Genomic DNA, 24302 nt, shown 5'->3' on the forward strand with positions numbered 1-24302 from the left:
ACGGTCCGCCTTACTTTCCTAGAAGAAGTTCGTATTTCAATCGGAATTATCGACTTATTCGCTTATTCTATTTTCAAAAATATATAAATGTTATCGGATCAAGGAGTTGTTCAAAGTGAACCAAAATGATATCCCAGACTACCAGTACTATTTAGGTTGTAATGCGAAAAAACGGTTCGCCTAACTTTCCTAGAAAAAAAAGTTCGTATTTCAATCGGAATTATCGACTTATTCGCTTATTCTATTTTCAAAAATATAGAAGTTTTATCGCATCAACGAGTTGTTCAAAGTGAACCAAATTAATATCTCAGACTACCAGTACTATTTAGGTTGTAATGCAAAAAGAATTATCCGCCTAACGTTCCTAGAAAAAAAGTTAGTTTTTCATACGGGAATTTGCGAATTTCGCGATTAGAGAATTTTAAAAATAGGTCTTTTTGATGGGGTCAAGGACTTGTTCAAATAGCACCAAACTCGGCATGGAGTATCCCATGTGTACTTAAAATGTAAAACAAAAAAAGTTTTTGCTATAGCTTTCCTAGGAAAAAAGGTTAGATTTTCATACGGGAATTTGCGAATTTCGCGATTAGAGAATTTTAAAAATAGGTCTCTTTCATCGGGTCAAGGAGTTGTTCAAATCAGACCAAACTGGGTATGGAGTATCCCATGTGTACCTAGAGTGTAAAAGACAAAGAATTTTTGGTATAGCTTGCCTAGGAAAAAAGTTAGTTTTTCATACGGAAATTTGCTATTATCTCCGAATAATTTTGATTAAGTATATTCAAATATAGGTCATTTTCATCAGGTCAAGGACTTATTCAAATCCAACCAAACCCGGTATGGAGTATCCCATGTGTTCCTAGATTTTAAAACAAAAAGAATTTTTGCTATAGCTTGTCTAGGAGAAAAGTTGGTATTGCATACGGAAATTTGCGATTATTTCGAATAAATTTGCGATTATAATTTTAAAAAATAGGTCTGTTCGTCGGGTCAAGGAGTTGTCCAAATCTAATCAAACGCGGTATGGAGTATCCCATGTGTACCTATATTGTAAAACAGAGAGAATTTTTAGTATAGCTTGTGTAGGAAAAAAGTTAGTTTTTCATACGGAAATTTGCTATTAAATCGAATAATTAATTTTGAAATAAAGTAATTTTGATCGGGTCAAGAAGTTGTTCAAATTGAACCAAACTTGGTATGGAGTATCCCCTGTTTATATAGAGTCTAAAACAATAAGTTTTTTTCCTGTAGCTCGCCTAGGAAAAAAGTTAGCTTTTCATACGAAAATTTGCAATTATTTCGAATAAATTGCGATAAAAAATTTTGAAAATAGTTCTTTTTCATGGGGTCAAGGACTTGTCCAAATCGCACCAAACTCGGCATGGAGTATCCCTTGTGTACATAGAATATAAAACAAAAATAGTTTTTGCTATAGCTTGTCTAGGAAAGAAGTTAGATTTTCATACGGGAATTTGCGAATTTCGCGATTAGAGAATTTTAAAAATAGGTCTCTTTAATCGGGTCAAGGAGTTGGTCAAATCAGACCGAACTGGGTATGGAGTATTCCCCTTATATAGAGAGTCTAAAACAGAAAAGATTTCTGCTATAGCTTGCCTAGGAGAAAAGTTAGTAATTCATACGGAAATTTGCGGTTATTGCGAATAGTTAATTTTAAATAATTTTGAATAATAGGTCTTTTTTATTAGGTCAAGGAGTTGTTCAAAGTGAACCAAATTAATATCCCAGACTACCAGTAAAGTACTACTTAGGTTGTAATGCGAAAAGAACGGTCCGCCTAACTTTCCTAGAAAAAAAAAGTTCGTATTTCAATCAGATTTTTCGACTTATTCGCTTATTCTATTTTCAAAAATATAGAAGTTTTATCGCATCAACGAGTTGTTCAAAGTGAACCAAATTAATATCTCAGACTACCAGTACTATTTAATTTGTAATGCAAAAGGAATTATCCGCCTAACGTTCCTAGAAAAAAAGTTAGTTTTTCATACGGGAATTTGCGAATTTCGCGATTAGAGAATTTTAAAAATAGGTCTTTTTGATGGGGTCAAGGACTTGTTCAAATAGCACCAAACTCGGCATGGAGTATCCCATGTGTAGTTAAAATGTAAAACAAAAAAAGTTTTTGCTATAGCTTTCCTAAGAAAAAAAGTTACATTTTCATACGGGAATTTGCGAATTTCGCGATTAGAGAATTTTAAAAATAGGTCTCTTTCATCGGGTCAAGGAGTTGTTCAAATCAGACCAAACTGGGTATGGAGTATTCCCTTTATATAGAAAGACTAAAACGGAAAGAATTTCTGCTATAGCTTGCCATTGCATTAGCTTGCTATTGTATATTTATTGTTTTGCATCTCGTTTTGTTTAATTTTAATAGCTGCCGCCACCTTCTCAACGGCTGTGGTTTAGGCGCTCTCCTTTTTTATTTCGCTTTACCTTATAACGTTTTTCGTTTTACAAAGTCACGTTTTATATTTTCACATTTGACCTCTGACTTAATTCACTCACTGTTGCAACTGAATTGATTTCAAATTCTTTAAATCATTGAAACTCGTAATTAGGTGAATACGGTAATTATCAGAAGAGCAAAACAAAATCGAAAGAATCTGGATAAACCAATACAGCACGGTCATTAAGTCATATTGTATTAGGATATCAAAGTTCATTAGAGCAATTGCTAGCTGATATTAATATTAAGAAAATAAAATTGATTTATGTTTAAAGCTGAAATAATTGTGAATTTCGAATCTAAATGAAACTTGCCTAGGAAAGAAATTAGATTTTCATACGGGAATTTGCGAATTTCGCGATTAGAGAATTTTAAAAAAAGGTCTTTTTCATGGGGTCAAGGACTTGTCCAAATCGCACCAAACTCGGCATGGAGTATCCCATTTGCACTTAGAGTGTAAAACGAAAAGAGTTTTTGCTATAGCCTGCCTAGGAAAAAAGTTAGATTTTCATACGGAATTTGCGAATTTCGCGAATAGACAATTTTAAAAATAGGTCTTTTCATGGGGTCAAGGACTTGCCTAAATCGAACTAAACTCGGCATGGAGTATCCCATGTATATCGAGAGTCTAAAACAAAAAGAATTTTTGTCATAGCTTGCCTAGGAAAAAAGTTCGTATTTCAATCGGAAATATCAACTTATTCGCTTAATCTATTTTCAAAAATATAGAAATTTTATCGGACCAAAGAGTTGTTCAAAGTGAACCAAAATAATATCCCAAACAGCCAGTGTTGTGTTTTTGTCGTCACGGCCACACCAGACAGGGCTCAATGGATGGATCAATTTTACAAAGGAGATTCAGTGCGAAAAGTTTATGAGGGAAATTCGGCAAAACCCGCGGAAAAATGGACTTCGACTTAGAAAGCCAGGAAAACACATTGCTATTGAAAGACCAGCATTAATTCAAAAAGGGCAAGGAAACAGAGTGCACTACAATAAATGGTTTTTGAAAAAACACCCGAATTTCAGTGCTGAAGTGATTGTCTCGGAATTTGAAAAAAAACAGGGAATCAAGAATTCTTAAGTTTTGAAATTTTGGATAACTTGATTGTATATTATATTGGTTTGCATTTCGTTTTTTATTAATTTTAATAGCTGCCGCCACCTTCTCAACGGCTATTGTTTAGGCGCTCTCCTTTTTTATTTCGCTTTACCTTATAACGTTTTTGGTTTTACAAAGTCACGTTTTATATTTTCACATTTGACCTCTGACTTAATTCACTCACTGTTGCAACTGAATTGATTTCAAATTCTTTAAATCATTGAAATTCGTAATTTGGTGAATACGGTCATTATCAGAAGAGCAAAACAAAATTGAAAGAATCTGGATAAACCAATACAGCACGGTCATTAAGTCATATTGTATTAGGATATCAAAGTTCATTAGAGCAATTGCTAGCTGATATTAATATTAAGAAAATAAAATTGATTTATGTCTTAAAGCTGAAATAATTGTGAATTTTGAATCTAAATGAAACTGCACATGAAATTAGACTACTTTTTGAAACTTAGGGAAAAATATGAATTCTATCTAATTTCTGTTTCAATTCGGATGTGAGTCCAGCGCGTCAACGGCGGCTTTTTTCGGGCAATATGCCGGATGTGTTAACATGTTGAACATTTGAGGAAACCTTTGTTTAATTTTTCAGTGTCCATTTTGATCAAGCTTGACTAGGAACAAAGTTGGGATTTCAAAGGTTTATATCCGATAATTCGAAAAATTAATGTAGAATTTTCTGACGCCTCATAGTTGTCCAAATCAAACCAAATTTGGCATGGAGTGTCCCATGTGTACGTAGAGTCTAGAAGAAGAAGAATTTCTGCTATAGTTGTGCCACGAAAGTTGGGAGAGCCTAATCCAGAAAGTTCTGGATAACAAAGTTAATTTAAAAATGATAAAATCATTTTTTTCAGTTTGATTTAATTGCCGAGTCGATCAAAGTACACACAGGATGAGCTGCTCAAAGCGGTTCAATTGGCCAAATCAAATACTGAGAGTGTACAAAAAATTGCAACGAAATATTGTATTCCTGGGAGCTCTCACCGCCGGGCTATCTCGAGAGAATGTGGCGCTGAACTTGGTAGACCGCCTGTTTTCTTTGAAGAATTTTCATGTGAATTGAGATTGATTTGTGTCCTTAAAGCCAGGAGAAATATTGATGTACGAAAGTTTGCCTATGAGATTGCGGTTTCCAGAAATTTAGTTTTTCCAGCATCTTAGAAGAAAACAAAATGTGCTGGGCCCGATTGCTTAAAAAGTTTTTTGCTTTGTAACTCATTCATCCCTCATTTCCTTGCATCGAAAAAGAATAGAGCAAAACCACAATTAAGCGTTGATTGTGGATACTGCTGTAGAAAATTTTCGGAAGATATTGAGTTTGATTTTTGTGAGGCATGTGGCGTGATGGTCTGTTCGTTCTGCCGAAAAAACGAAATCTCTTTGTGTCCTTTTACTGATGAGAGTTTGATCGAAAACTAATTTTTGTCATTTTGGCTCAGTAAAAACTGTCCTGCGGTTAATTTCATTGTAATCTGTGAAATTCAAATGTTTTGAACCGCGTTTCTTTAACGGAATAAAACGACGCTTACGTTGTTTGTTCGTCATCGTTGAGTGAACTAATTGTACGCTTTAAATGTTCAGGCTGGCTCTTTTTCATCTGGTCTTATTTTGATTTTTGATTTCAGAAACAAAAATGAGTTGTTCGCAATCACAAGTTCTTTATACCAAAACCAGGGAGAACCGTGGCGTGTTATCGAAGGACACTGCTTATACTGACAAGGAATATCGGGAAGCCGTAAAAATTAGATCGATTTTCTTTTGTCGCTATGACAAATCTGTCATCGATATGGAATTGAATCATTGCTCATGGCCTGTCGGTTATAGTTTCTTTGACAAAATCAATTTGATCAAAAGAACAGTAGTCGATATGAAGACGACAGAAGGCAACTACCTCTGTCAGTTTATTGAAAGATGTCATCACAAAGAAGCTGATCAACGGATCAACCGATACTGGGCAATCATTAATCGGTCAAAGGAAAAGAATGAATCTCTAGCAGAGTTCGGCATGGCTTTAGAGTTAGTAATTCTTTCAAATCCTTGAAAAATAAAGTAATTCTTTCAAATCTTTGAAAAATAAACGAACAAAAAAACCTACTTTTGTTATAAATTCTTTGCGATAATCAAGCTTTGCTCAAACTTGTTCCGAACTAATTTTATGATTTTTAAGGGACAACGAGGAAGAGAATGAAGAAGTGAATGATGAAAATTCTCCGATCGGTTGCACAGTTGTTTTAAGATCTGTCCGAATCTCAGAAGGACAAGAGTTGCGTAACAAGCACCCAAAGAAAATCTAAACTAGGAAAAGGTACAGAGAATAATGGGAGTCTCTCTGTGCGACGAAAATTAGTGGAGCCAGTTGTGGAACTCGGGCTGTGCCATGAAGAAAAACAAGACAAGGAGGTTGCAACATCTAGCAAAAATGCGCGTCACGAGAACTCTAAGTTATTTTCTCTAGGCTTGTAAATTTTCATCACTAATTTATAGTGAAAAGTTATGTAATGCCTTGAGAGCAATGTCTGCTGTGCAAATGCGTTTTAGAAAAGACAAAACTGATCAGTAAAATTTAATGATCCAATAATCAGATGAATGATATGTAAGGTCTTCTTGGCTTCCGTTTTATAACTTCGTTTTTCAGGACTTGGTTGAAGCTGTGAAGGAGCTAGTTGCTGAGCAAAAGCGTTTCATGAATGAAACTGAATTGAAACAGAAAAGGTTTCACGATCAGATGTAAAGATCAGAAAATCGGAGAAGCGTGAATTTTTGAATATTTGGGCTGTACACCTCAAAGTTAACGTAAAGGGATCCGAAGAACCAGTCAATAGCGATGAAGGCTTGAGACCGCTCATGTGGAAGAATAAGAATCTGATGGAACTTTATGCTTCAGAGAAGCCTTCTGTCTTTGGCCGAAAACTTGGCAGAGAGCTGTCCGGAGAGGGAAAAGTGTGTGAACTGATTTCTCTGATCATTGGTAAAAACAGCACCCGAGAGAATACCAGAAGTCCATGTGACGAGGAGCGGTACCAATTATTCAAAGGTTAGTTCAGTGTAATTTTGAAAACCCAGCTTACCTAAAATTCTTCCGGCATTCTATGTTCAGAAACACTTATAATTGCGTCCACTGAAAAAAATAACTCATTGAATTTTTTCGCTGTCTCATGCGAACCTTCTTTGTCTTAGAGTGTGTTATGAGAAAGTATCCGCGGGCTCCTGAAAATGCATTCGCTAGTGCTCGAGATGCTGCAAATCAGTATGGGCTGGACCAGAAGGCTAAGCATGGCTCAGAGCACGTAGCAAATTTGATGAAACGATCAGAAGATGCCGTACTAGAAGGAGAAGAAGAAGAAGACGAAGAAGCTTTGTTCTGAAATACTCATAAGAATTCTGACTGTCTGTCTGTCTGAGTTCATTGATTGACGTGTTATTTGCCCTCTTGGTTTCTTGAGTATCTCGATGTTTATGTTATTTGTTTTATAAAATATTTAAAGCAGACAGATCTCTCCAGAATGTGTCCTTGTTCAGAATTTGTAACTTGTTGAAAACAGTCAACTTGCGCTTGATTTTCAATATTTTTCCTATTTGTCGTGAAGTTCTTCGTTATTTGGAGCAATGTTTTGTTTTATGCTGTTGAAGCTATAATTAAGTTTTTGTTTTGAAAATTTGCTTCTTCTAGTAACTGTTTGCTCAGTTGAAAATTCGTTTTGTACCATTATTGCTCGTCTTATACGAAATCATCAGTTAGCCGTTTGTTTGAAATAGGTTGGAGAGCTTTTGCAAGGTTTACGAAGTCGATGAATTGCGCGTTTTATTTTCAGTTCTGTAGCATGCAAAGAGAACGGTATCTTGTGCTGTGTCAATGTGTTGGACAGATTGGTTGAACTTTCAATTTATCAAAGCCTCCATTGAAGACTTTTGTCAATCTTCTGCCAGAAGAACAATTCAATGAAATAAAAAAGGCTGAGCGGGTTGTAGAAAGAACTTACGGCTTACTGAAAGAAGCGTACAGACTTCTAAAGGAGTTTAGCTGCAGCTTGATTCCTGATAGTTTCGGTGGATATGGATTGCATTACAACGGAGAAAAAATTCTGGCCGAGAAGGTGCGATGGCCAATTTATGGGTATATTGAGACGATTCCCACAAACGTTGAAGATAACTTCACGAATCTATCTGTTCTGGCACCAAGGCAGGGATCAAACTTAAGCCGTGTTATGGTTAGTCCCATAAGATTTGTGAATCACAGTTGCCAACCGAATTGCGAGTACAAGGCGTTTGAGCTTAATGGAAGAAGAGCAGTTGAAATAGTAACGTTGCGAAAAATTTCACCGGGAAGTGAACTGCTAACTTTCTATGGAGAAGAATTTTTTGGGCCTGGAAACAAGGACTGCTTGTGTCCCCATACTGATTTTCATTCATTTGTGAGCACACCCAACAATTCAACAGTTCAGCCTTCTCCAAACATATCTCCTATTTGTTGCAGCAGCCCTCTTGTTGACGCAGAACGTGTTTTCAAGTTAAGAGCTTTCAAAAGACGACTATGGGAGAAAATTGTTATTCATGAAGGGCAGCTAACAAAAAAGAAATGCCTGTTTGATCTACGCTTACCATCTGGTGATAGCAGTGACAGTGATACATTGAGTGAAGTCTCAGATGGTAAACAGGGTCAGGGCCTCGAAACCAGTGTCAGCCAAGTAGACAGTTCTACTAATGAAAATTTAGATGATGCCAAAAACTGCGTAGCATTAAACGAGGGAGAAGTATCTCCACCAGCTCAAAATGATTATTTTTGTGAGGAGCTTAAACCTGATGTTGAACCGTTTGAATTTCTCGGGCTTGGGTCAGAATCATCTTCTCAGAGTTTTGTGCACTGTGTTGAGAGTATTTTTACTACCCACAGAACATCCGACAAGGAGGCTACAGATTGGTTGAAATTAGTTCGATTAGTTGTTCCAGATTTGAACATCCCTGCCTATAAAACTCTTAAAAAGAGACATACGGAGTCAATGCAAAACAAAATTGCACTGCAAAAAAAACTGCTAATGGAGAATGGCGCGTTCTACATTACGTTAAAGAACTGAAATCTTTTGTTGAATCACACTTTGATGCAATCATCAAAACGAGCGTAAAAAGGGGGCTGGTTGTGATCTCAAACTTCCTCAGGCTTACAATGCAGACTCAAAAAATTTGAAAATTTTTCTCATATTCAATGTTGACGGGGTCAAAATTATAAAATCACGAAACAACGCGCTCTGGCCTGTGTGGATCGCCATTGCAAACCTTCCTCCTATCTTGAGAGCTGCCTTCAACAACATTATTTTGGATGGGTTATGGTTCGGCAGTGAGAAGCCGGTTTGGAATGATTTGCTTAAGTTTACTAGAGAATCTGCATTTCACCTTCTGTGAACTGATTACCATTTTTTATACAAATTTTATCTGACGTTGAGCGCAATCACTTGTAAATTAGGCTATTTTGTTTTATCTTTTCGGACTGAAACGTTGTTTTTCAAATAGTTTCAAACTTTTTTTCGACACTGTAGAAGCATTCTTACACTTATCTTGTAAGGATTTTATGCATTTTGTATCTCCTAAATCAGGCGTTTCCGCAATTTTTGGAAAACTTTCTGAATGTTTCTCAGGCTGTTGGTGAGCAGTTTTTGAGGTAATAAACTCCGACAAAGTATGCAAAGTAAGCTTGATGCCTATTTTGCTTGTTGCTGACACACCTGCGAAGTACTCTGTTTTAAACTGGATATCTCACATTGGTTATTATGGCTGTCGCTACTGCTTTACAAAGGGTGAACGCTTTGTGAGAAGGCACTACTACCCACTTCATCCGTATAATATGAGAACTCTGGAATCATACAAGCTTGATCTTTCAGTTTTAGCAAGAAATCCAGGACTCAAATCTAGCAGAGGTGCCAAAGGTCCAAGTGCCTTGTCAAATTTTTTTTCAAACTCACCGTTGTCTGCACCAATCGACTACATGCATCAGATTGCGTTAGGAGTTGGTAGAACTGTTCTGGAACACATCCAAAAGGAAATAAGTAATTCAGCGCTTATGGAGATCGAAAGTATTGTGCGGACAATGAAAGTAAGTTTTTGAGCATTCATCCAATCTTTCATATTTTTGTTCTAGGATTTTTTAATCGCTGTTCTTTTTTTTCTGTTGTTTAGGTGCCTTTGAGATCCGAAGGTCCCCTCGATGCCTATCCGATCTTTTGTACTTCAAAGCGTCCGAATGTAAAGACTGGCTTCTATATATAGGCCCAGTGCCTTTCAATTTTTTTGTGAGCAAAGATTCCTACGACAGGTTTATGTTGTTGAGTTATGGAACTCGGTTGCTTCTAACAGACTCTCGTCATTCTGCAAAAGCTGGTTCTCTTTTGGCGAAATTTCTACTAAAAACGAAAGAACAATGCGGTGAAAAGTGCTTCACCATCAATATTCACTACTTAACGCATCTTAGATGGCAATTTGAAAATTATGGACCCCTATGGTGCACATCTGCTTTCGTGTTCCAGAGTGCAAACAATTTACTGAGCAAAACATTTACAGGAACGGTGAATCACCTCGAACTGATTATAGAGCGTTATGTTAGACGCTAGAATCTGCTTTCAACAAAACTGAAAAACGACAATTTGGTCGACTTTGCCCAGTCGCTTTGGAACACCACAAAGCCATACAAGGAGCGGCCTATTGTAAATCACTCTGTGCTACCGGTTCATATAGATCCTAGTGATAGTCGCTTGAGATCCACTATGGAAGTTAATTATTTAGGGCTTGATTCTTTGTCTTATTCCACGAGTTCAAATGCCTATGTTTCTTTCAGCGTCGGAACGAAAGTAGAGTTTGGCAAAATTGTCTACTTCGAAAAAGCAGAAGAGAATATTTGCCTTGTCAATCTGTTCACAGTGAAAGACTACATTGCGCTGCGTGGAAACTCAAACAATGGCGATGAACTTACGTATGTTGTCGTGGAGTATAGTGGATGCCAGAAGGAAATCTTTTCGCATGATATCAAGAACAAACTTATTCGCATTGATGTCAAAGGGAAAATTTTTCTCTCACTACTGATAGATCATTTCGAGCATGACTAAATATTGAGCCTTACTCAATAGATGTTTTTTTCTTGATAAATTTCAGTGTTTTTTTTACTGTTTAATAAATTTCTTTTAATCTTGTATTTCAATCAGACCAAGGAGTTTTTCAAGCTAAACGAAAATTGACGTTGGAGGGCACTAATCTATATAGGTTATAAATTGGAAGTTTTTGTTTCAGCTTGCCTTGCAAAAAATTGTTATTAGTATTACGTAGTTTTTTTAAAAAGTATCATTCAAGTTATTAAGTAGTTGTTAAATTCCAACCAAGTTAGGCATGGGAAATCTCTGATGTGTATAGAGTTTGAATCAGTAACCCCATTGTGTGCAGAGTTTCGAATAAAAAGAATAAAAAGAGTTTTTGCAAAATTGTGGCTAAGAGAAAAATTTTGTTTTTTATTCAGATTTTTCCAATTATTTCGAACAAGTATTTTTGAAATTTGAAATGTTTGATCGAGAGTTGTCCAAATTGATGCGAAATTGACAAAAAGTAACCCCGTTGTTCGTAGATATAGAACGAAAAGAGTTTCTGCTATTTTTGGCTAGGCGAAAAGTAAGCCGCAAAATTTTTTCCGGAAATTTTTGTTTATATCGAACAAATGTTTTAGAAATATAGTATTTTTGGTCGGTTCAAATAGTTGTTCGAATCAAATCAAACTTGGTATGGCGTTTATCCTCAACAAAATGAAATTTGGCTATGGCTGAACCAGGAAAAGGGCAGTTTTTCAAACGCAAATTTCCGATTTTGAATAATTTCTTTTGAGTTATGGTATAATTTTGATCCGGTAAGGAGTTGATTGCCATTTTCTTCATTATTCTATCAGGAGATAGAGTTTTGGCCTGGTTTTTTTGTAGTGCTGTGCTCATTCCTACTGTATTTTTATGTTTCTTACTCAAGTACACAGCCCGAATTCGAAAGGAGGATGGAAAGACACCTAGAAAATTCTGAACAGTTCTAAAAAGTAGGCTTTTCAACTTTACTGAAGACTTTTCCGTCCTTTTTGCAGCTTTTAAGTTACCTAAGAAACCTTATTATTCTTGGTACGGCCTTAGTACGGTGCCTTATTAAAATTGGTACGGCCGTAGTACGGCGCCATACGAAACATAACAAGGCCGTAGTACGGTTTTTTTCTAAGACTTATACGGCGCCGTAGTACGGCCGTACTAAGTTTTGTATGTTTGGTCAACCCGGGAATATTGTAAATATTTTATTATAAATTTTATTATTATTAATCATGATTGTTATTATTATTATTATTAGTATTATTATTATTATTATTATTATTATTATTATTATTATTATTATTATTATTATTTTTATAATTTTCTTTATTATTATTATGATTATTATTATTATTATTATTATTATTATTATTATTATTAAAATTTTATTGATATAGAATTTTAACCTGTAGCAGGTGCCATTTTTTACATAATAATAATATACTATGTAATCCTTGATACCAAAGGAATTAAAAAGTTGCAGGAATCATCCAAGTGTTTTAATTGACATTGAAGACAATATTAATTTTTTTTAAAACGTGTACGGAAAAACAAAATATACTTCAGGTTGAGAACCTTCTTCAGCCAAATTTTTCCATATCATTTTTTGGAAAAATTTATTGAAAAATACTTTAGAAATTTAGTTTATGGAATTATGTTCAACAATAGTCTAGAAATCTATTTTTGGCTCGTTTTTTGGCACGGGATGTAATTTATGCTTGAGCAGTTCTTCAAATCCATGTAACTTATAAAACTGAAATGCTTTTTTTCGAAGAAAATTCAAAATGCCCTCCCAAATGTGTTCAAAATCTTTCAATAATGTTGCAATTTTGAAAATCTTTAGTAACCAGTAAGGGATAGGAAACCAGTAGTGCTCTCTAATTGGGGGAGCATAACGTACTGGGGATGGGGGGAGGCACAAATGGAAAAAAATCCATGGTGTTTAGAAGTTGGAGCAAAAGGAAATCTTTCTGTTGGATGGTCAGTAATTGTGTCACATACCGGAAAAAAATCATGTCAGAACTTGTCGGTTATCTTGACGAACCATTACATATGTGGGGAACAGCTGCCAGGTCTTGCATGGAAAAATCAGCCCAGTCTAATATTATCAACCACGGAAGCATGCCTCTTTCTGATGGGAGACATTTTGGAGATGAATATAGACAGGATATTATTAAAGAGTGTAAAGTTTATTTCGCATTTGAAAATTCGTTGTGTTTGGATTACGTCACAGAGAAGGTTAGATCTGTTTCGGCTATAGACAGATACTAGGCTGTACATAAAAAAGTTGAGCCTTTCGCATCTTTTATCTGGCCACTAAGCTGAAGGGGGGCCCAAAAAGTCTATATAGCAAACATCGACCATTGTCAAAATTTAGACGCTCTACTTGATTTTGCGAATTTGTTTGATAAAATAGAAAACTCAAGTACCAATAGTGCAAGAAATTTATGTTCATGCGTTTTCATTATAGACCCCTCCCTCCCCCAAACAATCATAGCTTCCACTATGGTATGTTTTGGAATGGTCATGATTGGAGGTGGGGGGGGGGGGGGGGGGTAACTTAAATGACGACTAAGCTTGAGAGAGGCTACAATGGGAAAGAGCCGTATTTTTTGCAAAAGCAACCATAAACCTATTAACTTACTCAGACTAGATTCTTTTTTTGTTGCAAGTATTCAAAAAAATGACTTTGAAAAATTTTGTGGGGAGTGAAACAACATGACGGCCCAAAAAAGTACGGTGAAATCTTTTAGCTGCAACCCTCTGGGAAACACCACTAGACTCGATGTGAAATAACCCATTTTGAAACGAGTCAAACAATTGCTTAGCCAACGTACAGTTTTATCGAGTAATTATCAGCAGTATTCAAGATCCATCTTATAAGATTAAAAATTAAAATGCTTGAACAACTGTGATATAGTAGGAAAACAATATCGAATTCACTTTAAATCTAAATATTAAACACGATTCTTATTTATGAACAAACATAAAAATTAATACGAATATTTTGGCATCTTTTCCATCTTTTCCGTTATTATCCCCAGGCGATTTTGCGCCCTCGGTTCATAAGTTACAAATTAGCACTCGGTATTACAAGCATGTTTTTCGCGATTAAGCTGATAATTTAATATCTTGTTCGGTTGTGCCAGTTTCATATGAAGTCCCAAGGGCCACTGAGGCGGGGCCAAAAGCACTAGATAAATATCATGCTAAATAATGCTAGTTTCAACACCAGATTAAAATATTGGTTTTACTATTTTGTCACCTTTGGTATATTGGCGTTGGGTATTTTGTCCTGGCACAAATTTTCCTCAATTTAATAAAGAAAAAGTTTTCTACAAAAAATAAGGCAAAATTGCAACAGAGAGGAATCTATAAATTTCTGAGGGTTGATATACGTATCTGGGGGGCAGTAACGGAAAATATCCTTATTTTGTTTTTTGTCATTGTTTATCCACTCCCATTGCAAAAATTTTTCCATCATAGCTTCCTGTCCAGGGTGTTAATATGTTATAAAGTGCCTAATTGCCGGTGTCAGGTCAAATTTCTAATGCCAATATACCCAATGTGACCAAATACCACAAAAATACGCAAAATTTTGTCAAAAAGTTTAAAAAACTACCAGAACGATTATTTAGCTAGTACATTACTTGCATGCCTCGTTGGCCATAGCCATGCCTCAACGGCCCATGAAAATTGATATTAAGACATCACAACAGAACAGGTGAATAAATTGTCAGCTTAATTATGAGAGAAAAGTGCTTGTAATACGAGTGCTAATTTGTAATCAGATCTTAAACGAGAAGATCAAGGGGAAAATTTGTGTGGGGCAATTAATATATTGGCACATTGGTTTTTTAGCGTTGGGTATAATGTCGTATAACCCTAATTTTCACAATATGGTTACAAAGAGTCAAATAATGTGAACTAATTTTTAGGGATTATCAAGCGAACTTGGTTCGAACTAGCATGAGGGTTTTTGATCAAGGCTCTTACGAAAACATAAATTTTTAATTGGATCTTGATTAATTATTATATAGATTCTAACAATAAAATTTTCAGCTCTTGATTTGCACATGAATTTTTTTTAAATCCCACGACTGCTTACTCTTCATTAGGAGCGCGTATGTCGTGCATGCACTTTACATAAACCTTTTTCTTGAGTCTACTTAAATCTACTAATGTTTATAATGATCAACTTTACCTTCTCATTCAGAAGCTATTAAATTTTATCGCTACTCGATTTTCGTCAAAATTTTATTTTTACAAAATCTCCTCAACATCTAAAAATTATTCATCATCTAGCATACTAGCATCTCCGTTTCTTTTCTCAGGTCTTTAAATATACGTATTCTTTTTTGATGCTAGGGCATTAAGGCCAATTGCTAAAAGTTATATTCATTTTTCAGCTATAACTATAGAATGCGGGATAGATACAAAACTCAGTTAATAACCCAAAATGCTAAACTGTTAAGGCTAAACAACAGGACAAATCTCCGTATTAGAAAAATATCTTGATTGACTGCTCATTTGCTTGCTGCAAACGATAACCTCTATCGAAATGAATTTTTTCTTCAATTTCGGTTTTAAAATATTTTTGTGTGATTTTTGAAGACTTTTCTCAGCAGGTTTTACTATTTAGTCACGAAACAGATCTTTGCGGGTAGTTTTCCAACGCAATCATGACACACACAATTCCTGTTGTGACTGGGTTCAAGTCAAGCTACGAACGAAAAATGCCGGGTTCTTTTATTCACGTGAACGACTTTCAAAATCTCAGCTCTCTGGGTGCCCATTTGAACGAACTCGTCAAGGATGAGGATAAATTGTTGAATTATCACTCGTGGAGGCAGAATTTTTACAGTTCTGTCGGGGAGTCACTCGACGAACCTGAATGCCAGATATGCTGGAAGATTGCGAATAGTCGGGTAAACAGGGAAACGTCAATAATTCCGGATATTAATCGAGCGTTCTACCATTTAGAGGAATGTGAACCGATGTAGATTCAAAGAGATTTATGGCTCTGTACCTTAGAAAAGGTCCCCGGTGGGTAGCCCTTTATTAGTACTCATAAAAGGATCATATATCGAGTAACAGAAATCATTAGCAATTTTCTAGTACCATCCTTGTATGACTTGAAATAAACAATGCCTGATCATTGTAAGAAATAGAAGAGATCATAAATGATCGTTAGGAAAGTTTCTAAGAGAACCCCGTGATGAGAATTTCGTCGGATTCAAACATAAGAAATCGTCGGTTTTCGTCGCTTCTACTTTGCCAAAATCGCTCAAAGCCCTTACGTTTTTTTCGTCGTTTTGATCGGTTTTCGTCGGTATTTAAACGTAAGAAGGGTCGGTTTTCGTCGGTGTTCTCTGGAGAAAATGAATAGAATTAAAATGGTGTAGCAAATTAGTATTAGTTAGTGATAGCATAACTTTGATATAAATCATTGATCATTCTTTTATTCTGCAGAAATACCCATATCTGATCCTTGTATGACAACTAAGAAACTTGTAACCCGGGGTATAATTGACCCCAATCGGAAGCCGAGACGTCCACGGGATTATAATCCGAACTCATAAATTAAGGATTATGGTATTATTAAACACTCATCTTTTTGTTCCGAGCCCTCTCTGAGGGGGAGGAACTATATACTTAAATGGGGTTTTTATTCAGACAATTTTGGCCGATCGATATAATAATCGTAGAGAGTTGTGAGTGGTATCATTAAAAAACCCATCCAGCGTAGAATATGGAATAAAAAAGATTTTTTCAATTTTCGCTTTTTATAGGGAGTTATCGAGGTTTAAAGTTTTGTGAATATTTGACGTTATTCAGCTGTTTTTATTCACATTTTTTATCAAATTTTTATCAATTGTGTTAAATAAGTTAAAATTGTTAACTGTAGTGTTATTGATATTGTCTCTAAAGACAGAGGAGGGTTGCTGAATTGTTTGATCCGAGTTTTTTGGCTAGAATTTACGCTAAATTTTTCGTCGAAAAGATGGTTTTTTAGCCCACTTGCTTTAAATTTGCTGGAAGTAGACACCTCTAAATTGCGGCCATATTCTTCATCAGCTCAAAAAGAGCTAGTTGTACTCCCACTAGCTTTAGGAGTCTTCTGCGATTATAATTTTGCCAAAACTTTTACAATATAAAGTCGATAATTATAAAAAATGCATTCTTTATTTTTGACAAACTTAATCTTTTTGTATAGAATTAATCTATTTCGCAACCATTTCAACAATTGAGTGTTTTGTTAGCCGCTCAGCAATATCTGGTCAGATCTCATCATGGATCCTTCTAATAAACATTTTTTAGATTTTAATTGGGCGCGAACTTTTTTTCAAAAAGTTTCCGCTATGCAAATGTTTTTATGTAAATAAGGGACAAGAATTATGAATCAGAGCTCAATTATTGACAGATACTGTTTACAATAAACGAGACCCAACGAGATTACTTTATGGCTTCAGAATTAAGCTCATGGTTTTTATGCCTCTGAGCAATTGTTTTCGTAAAAATTTTATGGATTTCTTGCTTTTTGTTTTTATTTCTTATGATTTTTGTAGTCTTTAATGACATTGAATATATTTTTTTGGGAAAATATCGGTGAATTTTTGTACTTTTCGATTATTTTTTCTTTTTCTCTCAACTTCAGAAACAGTCTCAGTAAAGAAAGCGGCAATCGATTTCCTGTGATTTATAGATTAATGTCGATAGCGATTTTATATTCAATTAACGGTTTCTTTATTTTGGTACTACGCGTTCTCAATTTTTCTTTTTTTTTTATCATAATTGAGTATTTTTTGAGTTCATCTTGTTTCCTTGTCGAGTTATCACATTATAGACAAGTCTAATAAACGGAAGGAATTGTAGGGAAGAAGCACAACGTTTGCAAAAGCGTATCTGGTTTGTTAATTCTTTTTGTTTAATAGTCTATGCTTTTTCGGCTGAGACACAGTTATCTCGCAAAACTTTTTGAATTTTTTGATTTTGCCTAAGTTTGTCTTTCTTTTCGTTGTTGTACGCCATTTACCCAATAACGATAGATCTCAACAGCTTCCCCAAGAAGTATAACTCCACCTAGTTAAGGATTTTAGTTCATAGCTGTTTGTTTTAATGACTTTCAAATTAAATTTCAAAACAAAAAGATTTTCTTAATCTGTTTCCATTTTGCTTCTATTTTCGTCACCATGTAATTCAATCTCACTCATTAGAATTCTCAATTATTTTTCTTCATTCAAAAATTTTTCGTGCTTGGTTTGTTTTTGTGACTGATTGCTTCGACTGTTTAGTTTCAGAAAAAAAATTCGAGACTTCTGTACTGTTCAATTTTTGAGTTTTTGTTGTCATGTCTAAGTTGTCCTTTTATGAGGAAGGCTTATTAATATTAAGTTGTTGTAATCCTAAGTCTGTTGTAATTTTTGAAAAATTTCGTTTTCAAAATAATTTTGAGTTTTGAGCTTTGTCTTTTTTATATATCTTTTCGGTCAATTTGTAGCTCAGTCTCAAATTATAACAATAATCACTGATCCCATTGGTCATAAACTTTTGCGCTATCGAAGATTGGATAATGATTTGTCTCAATTGCTTCCTATGTAGATATTTTAATGGTTTCAGTTGATATCTAATGACCCTAATAACTGTGAAATTAAATAGTTTCAAAACGCAAAGGTATTTTTGAACTTCGAACCGATTTGCTCCTTTTGTTGTTTTCTTTTGCACGTTTTATACAATTTTAGGTTTCTTTTAATTTTATAACAAAAATCGTAGGTTCCATTGGCTTTGAAATTTTGCGCAATTGAACGTTTGATAATGATATATCTCAACTGATTACTTTGTATCCTTTCGATAAAATATTATTTTGATTTTAATGGGGCGCGACTCTTCAAAATATTTCCGATAAATAAAAATCTAAAATTTTACTTACAAAAAATTCAAATCAAAGCTAAATTAATGGCAGATACTATTTACAAAAAATGAGGCCCAGCAAGGTTTTATTGCGGTTTCAGAGTTAAGCGCATAATTTTTATGGCTCTGACCAATTGTTTTCGTAAAATTTTTTTATGTACTTCTTGAATTTTGCTTTCATTTGTTATCATTTTAGTAGCCAAATAACTTGCATTTTTTATAAGTTCATTCGTTTTCTTTTCAAATTATCACATTATTGACAAGTTCAGCTAAAGGGCAAGTCCAACAAAAAAATTTTCTGGCTATGTTTGTCTTTTCTTTGTTGTAGTACCCCATTTTCCTGATAGCGTTAGGACTCAATTGCTTCCCCAGGACGTAAAACTCAAATTAGCTAAGGATTTCAGTTTACAGCTGTTTGTTTTAATGACTTCAAAAATTAAATTAAAACTTTTTTCAACTTTATATTTTGCTTCCATTTTGGTAACAATGTAATTCAATCTCACTAATTAGATCTCGACTACTTTTGTTCATTCAAACTTTTTTCGCGCTTGATTTGTTGTTTCGACTGATTGCTTCGACTGTTTATTTTCAGAAAAAAATCGAGATTTCTATACTGTTCAATTTTTGAGTTTTTGTTGTCATGTCTAAGTTGTCCTTTTATGAGGAAGACTTATTGATGCTAAGAGGAACGGAAAACGATGATTTACAGTTCTTGCAGTTAACATCTCATAATTATAGTGCCTTGAACAGTGTCATGTCGTAAAATTTTTTGAAGTTTTTTTTATGAACTCGTTTTTTTGTGGGCTCGTGACTTAGTCTCATTATTAACAGACCCAATTGACCTTCCAGAGTTCTTGAAACTTAATCCATCGTTTTTTGTTGTAATCCTAAGTCTGTTGTATTTTTTGAAAATTTTTGATTTCAAAATAATTTTGAGTTTTTGAGCTTCGTCTTTTTTAAATACCTTTTCGGTCCATTTGTAGCTTAGTCTCAAATTATAACAATAATCGCTGATCCCATTGGCCATAAATCTTTGCGCTCTTGAAGATTGAATCATAATTTGTTTCAATGGCTTCCTATGTAGATATTTTAATGGTTTCAGTTGCTATCTAATGACCCTAATAACTGTGAAATTAAACAGTTTCAAAACGCAAAGGTATTTTTGAACTTCGAACCGATTTGCTCCTTTTGTTGTTTTTTTTGCACCTTTTATACAATTTTAGGTTTCGTTTTATTTTATAACAATAATCGTAGGTTCCATTGGCTTTGAAATTTCGCGCAATTGAACGTTTGATAATGATATATCTCAATTGATTACTTTGGAGATGTAAATGAACATTTTTGGGATCTAACCATGTATCCTTTTGATAAAATATTATTTTGATTTTAATGGGGCGCGACTCTTCAAAATATTTCCAATAAATAAATATCTAAAATTTTACTTACAAAAAATTCAAATCAAAGCTAAATTAATGGCAGATACTATTTACAAAAAATGAGGCCCAGCAAGATTTTATTGCGGTTTCAGAGTTAAGCGCATAATTTTTATGGCTCTGACCAATTGTTTTCTTAAAATTTTTTTTATGTACTTCTTGAATTTTGCATTCATTTGTTATCATTTTAGTAGCCAAATAAGTTGCACTTTTTATGAGTTCATTCGTTTTCTTGTCAAATTATCACATTATTGACAAGTTCAGCTAAAGGACAAGTCCACCAATTTGTTTTTTGTTTCTGGCTATATTTGTCTTCTCACTGTTGTAGTACGCCATATAGCTGATAATGATAGGACTCAATTGCTTCCCCAGGACCTATAACTCAAATTAGCTGAAGATTTCAGTTTACAGCTGTTTGTTTTAATGACTTCAAAAATTAAATTTCAAAAATATTTTTTTTCAACTGTATCTTTTTTGCTTTCATTTTGGCAACAAATTAATTCAATCTCACTATTTAGAAGTTTCAATTAATTTTGTTGATTCAAACATTTTTGGCGCGTGGTTATACGTTGTGAATGATTGCTGCGACCATTAATTTTCTTCTTGTTGTCATGTTTACGTAGTCCTTTTGTAAGGAAATTTGAGGTTAAAATGAGGAAAATGTGGAAATTTACAGCTCGGGTAGGTAACATCTTATAATTATAGTGCCTTGAACAGTGTATTCTCGTAAAAATGTTCGAAGTTTTGGCTTCTTTATATATTTGGCTTTTTGTCGCGTCGTGAATTAATCTCATTACTAGCAGATCCATTTGGCTTCTTGAGGTACTGCAACAAAATTCATAGCTGTTTGTTGAAGTCTTAAATCTGTTATGACTTTTGAAAGTTTTTGTTTTCAAAAACATAATTGAGTTTTTGAGCTTCATTCCTTTTAAATAATTTTTGGGTCCATTTGTAGCTCTGTCTCTGTATATACAGGTAACATCTCATTTCCAGTGAACTATATTTTAATCTCTATAACGGTTTTAGTTTCAAACAATTCTTTCTCGGCTTTGTTACTACCGTTTCTACGAGATTTCCTGAAATATTTGTGATTTTTTTTTATATTTGTTCATTTTATAGGATTTTTGTTTTTTTTTAATTTATAACAATTATAATTAATCTAGTAGTCTTATTGTCAACAACTTCCATTGGCCCTCTAGCGTGGCATTGTTGTATTCCATTGGTTGTTTATTGAACGATATGTATGTTTTTAAAAGTTTTCTATCTCTTCATCATTTGGTAGCCAATTAAGTGAAGAATGTGGATGAGCGGGGTCGAAACATCATGTGCGTACGCACATTACCGAGCCTCTTTGTCTATCTAAAACTTTTATTATCAGTTAATCAAAATAAATACCTCATTCAATTTAAATTTAATTTATGAAACTTAACTTTATTAATAATACCTAATGAAGTTTAATTTTATCAAATTTAACTGATGATATTTATCTTACCAAATTTCGTAACTGATGAAGTTGAACCTTACAATAAATTAATCTTTTGGTAAATTTTTAAATTCGTTTGATAATTTTGCGGCCACATTTGAAGTTCACAGTTTTTGATAATGATAAAGAATTTAATGTTGGTTCACAATTTAAAAAAAAAACCCACCTAAGTTTGGTGTAGACTTCCATTAACCCATAATTCTGATGTATTCTGTGATGTGCCGGTCCGATATAAGCAGAACAATTTGGGCAGTGCGAAATGGGTTCAAGACCAAACTGGGTATTAGAGAAACTTGCGCACGTGGTCGCACACGGGTGTTCCAGACCAACTCGGGCCGAGATTTCAACCCTATTTTTACTCTTTACACTCTTTTCCCCGTTATTTTTAGGGAAAATCCTCGGCCCGCTAAGCAGACTCAAACGTGCTGTTCTGATAAGGGCAACAGTGATTGATAAGATTATATTAATATCGTTTTAATTTTTTATGCAACCATAGATTATTCATTCATAGCTAAAATAGAATTAAAAAATGAACGTTGAAAGCGTGCATTCTTTGTTTTGTAATAGTGTCTTTGTTTTTTCTTTTGTTGACTTCTTAGGTTATAAATTTCCCAGAAACAACATTTTTTAATTCGATTGTAACTATCCTGTCTTTAAACTATACTCTGTTTTTAAAAATAGATAACTATATACTTTAAAATAGATAATAAGTTGGCGCCATTTTTTTTTCTAATCATCAAAACTACTTTCACGTTTTGCTCATATACAGAGCTAAGAGTATCAATTTTTTCATGGTCATGTATTAGAATAGTAGATTATAAACAAAATAACAGCTGTCAAGATTATTCTTAGCAATGCCAATAGTTTTTTGAAGCATTTACGGAACTAGAGATTCGAAAGTTTCAGTTCAAATCGTAGATCAAATGTTTTCTAAGTAGCAGGCGTCGCCATTCGGAAGACATATTATTGGTAAAAATGTGCTTATTACGGGAAATCAATTACAATCAGGTAATGATTAAAGACATCAACGCAATTTTGAGAAATAAATTTGCATCCCAAATTGAAATTTAGCGACAAAAATCAATTTTGAATCTGTCTTTGTAGCTCAAAGATAGTCTAGTTGATCAGTGTTATTTCCAATTATCTCAACAAAAGTCGAATAATAAACATCGCTGTTATCAAGAATGGTTAGAAGTAACTTGTTTGTGGCTGTACTTCTGATTGGTTAGATAATTTTCAGCTAATTTGTCCACGCCCCATTCCCAAACTGTCTTCGCTCATACCTCCGCTTTTCATAGCTGAATCATACGAGATCATCCCGGGTTAACCCAGGCCTAGACCTCGACTTATGAAAAGACTTTAAAAGTCTAGTGGGGGGGGGTGGCAATATTGACTAAAATTACACGGTCGCGGTTCCTAGTTCAGGTAGAACTAAAGTCTTTTCGTGGGTCCCTTTTTCTCATTAAGCACCATAAAAGAATCTTAGTAATGATACTGAGTCATATAAGATTTATAGCAATCATACCTTTTCATATATGATTCTTGTTAATCATACGCATACGGTTTTATGGAATCTTTGCAATCATACTACGATCATAAATGATTTCTTAGTAAACATAAAAAGATCATATTTTGGTATTAACAATCATTGCACCATCCGACTATGAAAAATTTTGTGTCTTATATGGGACCAGATATGTTCTTAATATGATTACCAAGAATGTTCATCCCCAGTTTATACAAGTTGAAAAAAGAGTGAAAGATCAAAACATCAAAATCTCACGAGAGTATTAGGAATGCCCAGGTTGTGATCCCAGACACAAGTCACCTCTGATCAGACCGACTTGGGTTGCACACAAGGGTAATCGTGCGACCCAAATTATAGGGTGGGGAAAGAGTTACGGTCGCACGATAGTCTGGACAATGGTCGAATTTGGGTCTGACTAAAAACAGCAAACTTTTCGAAGTCAGCAAAAACTTGATCTAACGCATTTCTGCCTCAGTTTGTTAAGCAGAATAGAAATGAAGAGAAGATTTCTTCTGAACGCATGGGTTGCTATAGCGAGTGAACATCGAACTAATATGTTTTCATCACTTTTCGTTGAAAAAAATGTTAAAGGGAGATACATGCAGTAAACGATCAGCAACTTTTAAAACTTTTTATTTGATTTTAATTTCGGGTCTCACGAAATTAACACTAAAGTTGAATCGCAGGTCTTCTTCGAACTAAGGTTGCACCAAATGTATTGGTCGAACAAAAATCGGACAAAAGTTTTGTAGCGAGAAAATTGCGTAAAAATTTTGAAAAACACTTGCCGGTATTTGATAGAAGCAATTTATTGAGCAACTTTGATAAAATGTCTTGACAACAAAAATTCACGATTTAAATTCTTTTTGAAGTTTCTTTTGAGTTAACTCAACTTGAAACGTAACAAAAAACAATCAGATTACACAAATTCGACCAGTATAAAAAGAAGTGTTCCAGAGTACACAAAGATTTTGACGCCTATGCAGTTTTGAGGTTCTCGCAAAAATTTACTGATGAAAAGTAAACAAAAACAGCAAAAACTTCAATTTTTGGTTTTGTGGAATTTATTTTTAAAAAAAATTAAAACAATTTTTGGGACGCTAAAAAAATCCACCAATCCAATTGTCAGCTCGGTTGAAGTATTTCTGAGCGAGTTTATATTAGTTTAAAAAAAATATTCAATCGTCATCAACAAGCGGGAAAAATAAAAAAGGTTGTGTTGAAGCAAGGCTTCTTATTAATTTGGCAGATTAAACCTAAAAATTAAAG

The 24302-nt window shown here is 34.3% G+C and overlaps 1 protein-coding gene across 2 annotated transcripts in view; it reads left to right on the forward strand.

The window, feature by feature from the left end:
* The window catches only part of LOC142349488 (4-galactosyl-N-acetylglucosaminide 3-alpha-L-fucosyltransferase 9-like), a 71673-nt gene extending 55313 nt beyond the window's left edge, over positions 1-16360 (forward strand). For both annotated transcript variants that reach the window (XM_075401082.1, XM_075401083.1), the window contains 3 exons: positions 12625-12916; positions 15346-15724; positions 16186-16360. In XM_075401082.1, the coding sequence (XP_075257197.1) occupies positions 12625-12916; positions 15346-15681 (628 nt within the window). In that variant the 3' untranslated portion in view covers positions 15682-15724; positions 16186-16360. The remainder of the gene's footprint in view (positions 1-12624; positions 12917-15345; positions 15725-16185) is intronic.
* Positions 16361-24302: the final 7942 nt, after the last annotated feature.

This window comes from Convolutriloba macropyga, chromosome 11, assembly GCF_964194025.1.
Source record: "Convolutriloba macropyga chromosome 11, txConMacr16.3, whole genome shotgun sequence".
Lineage (NCBI taxonomy): Eukaryota > Metazoa > Xenacoelomorpha > Acoela > Convolutidae > Convolutriloba > Convolutriloba macropyga.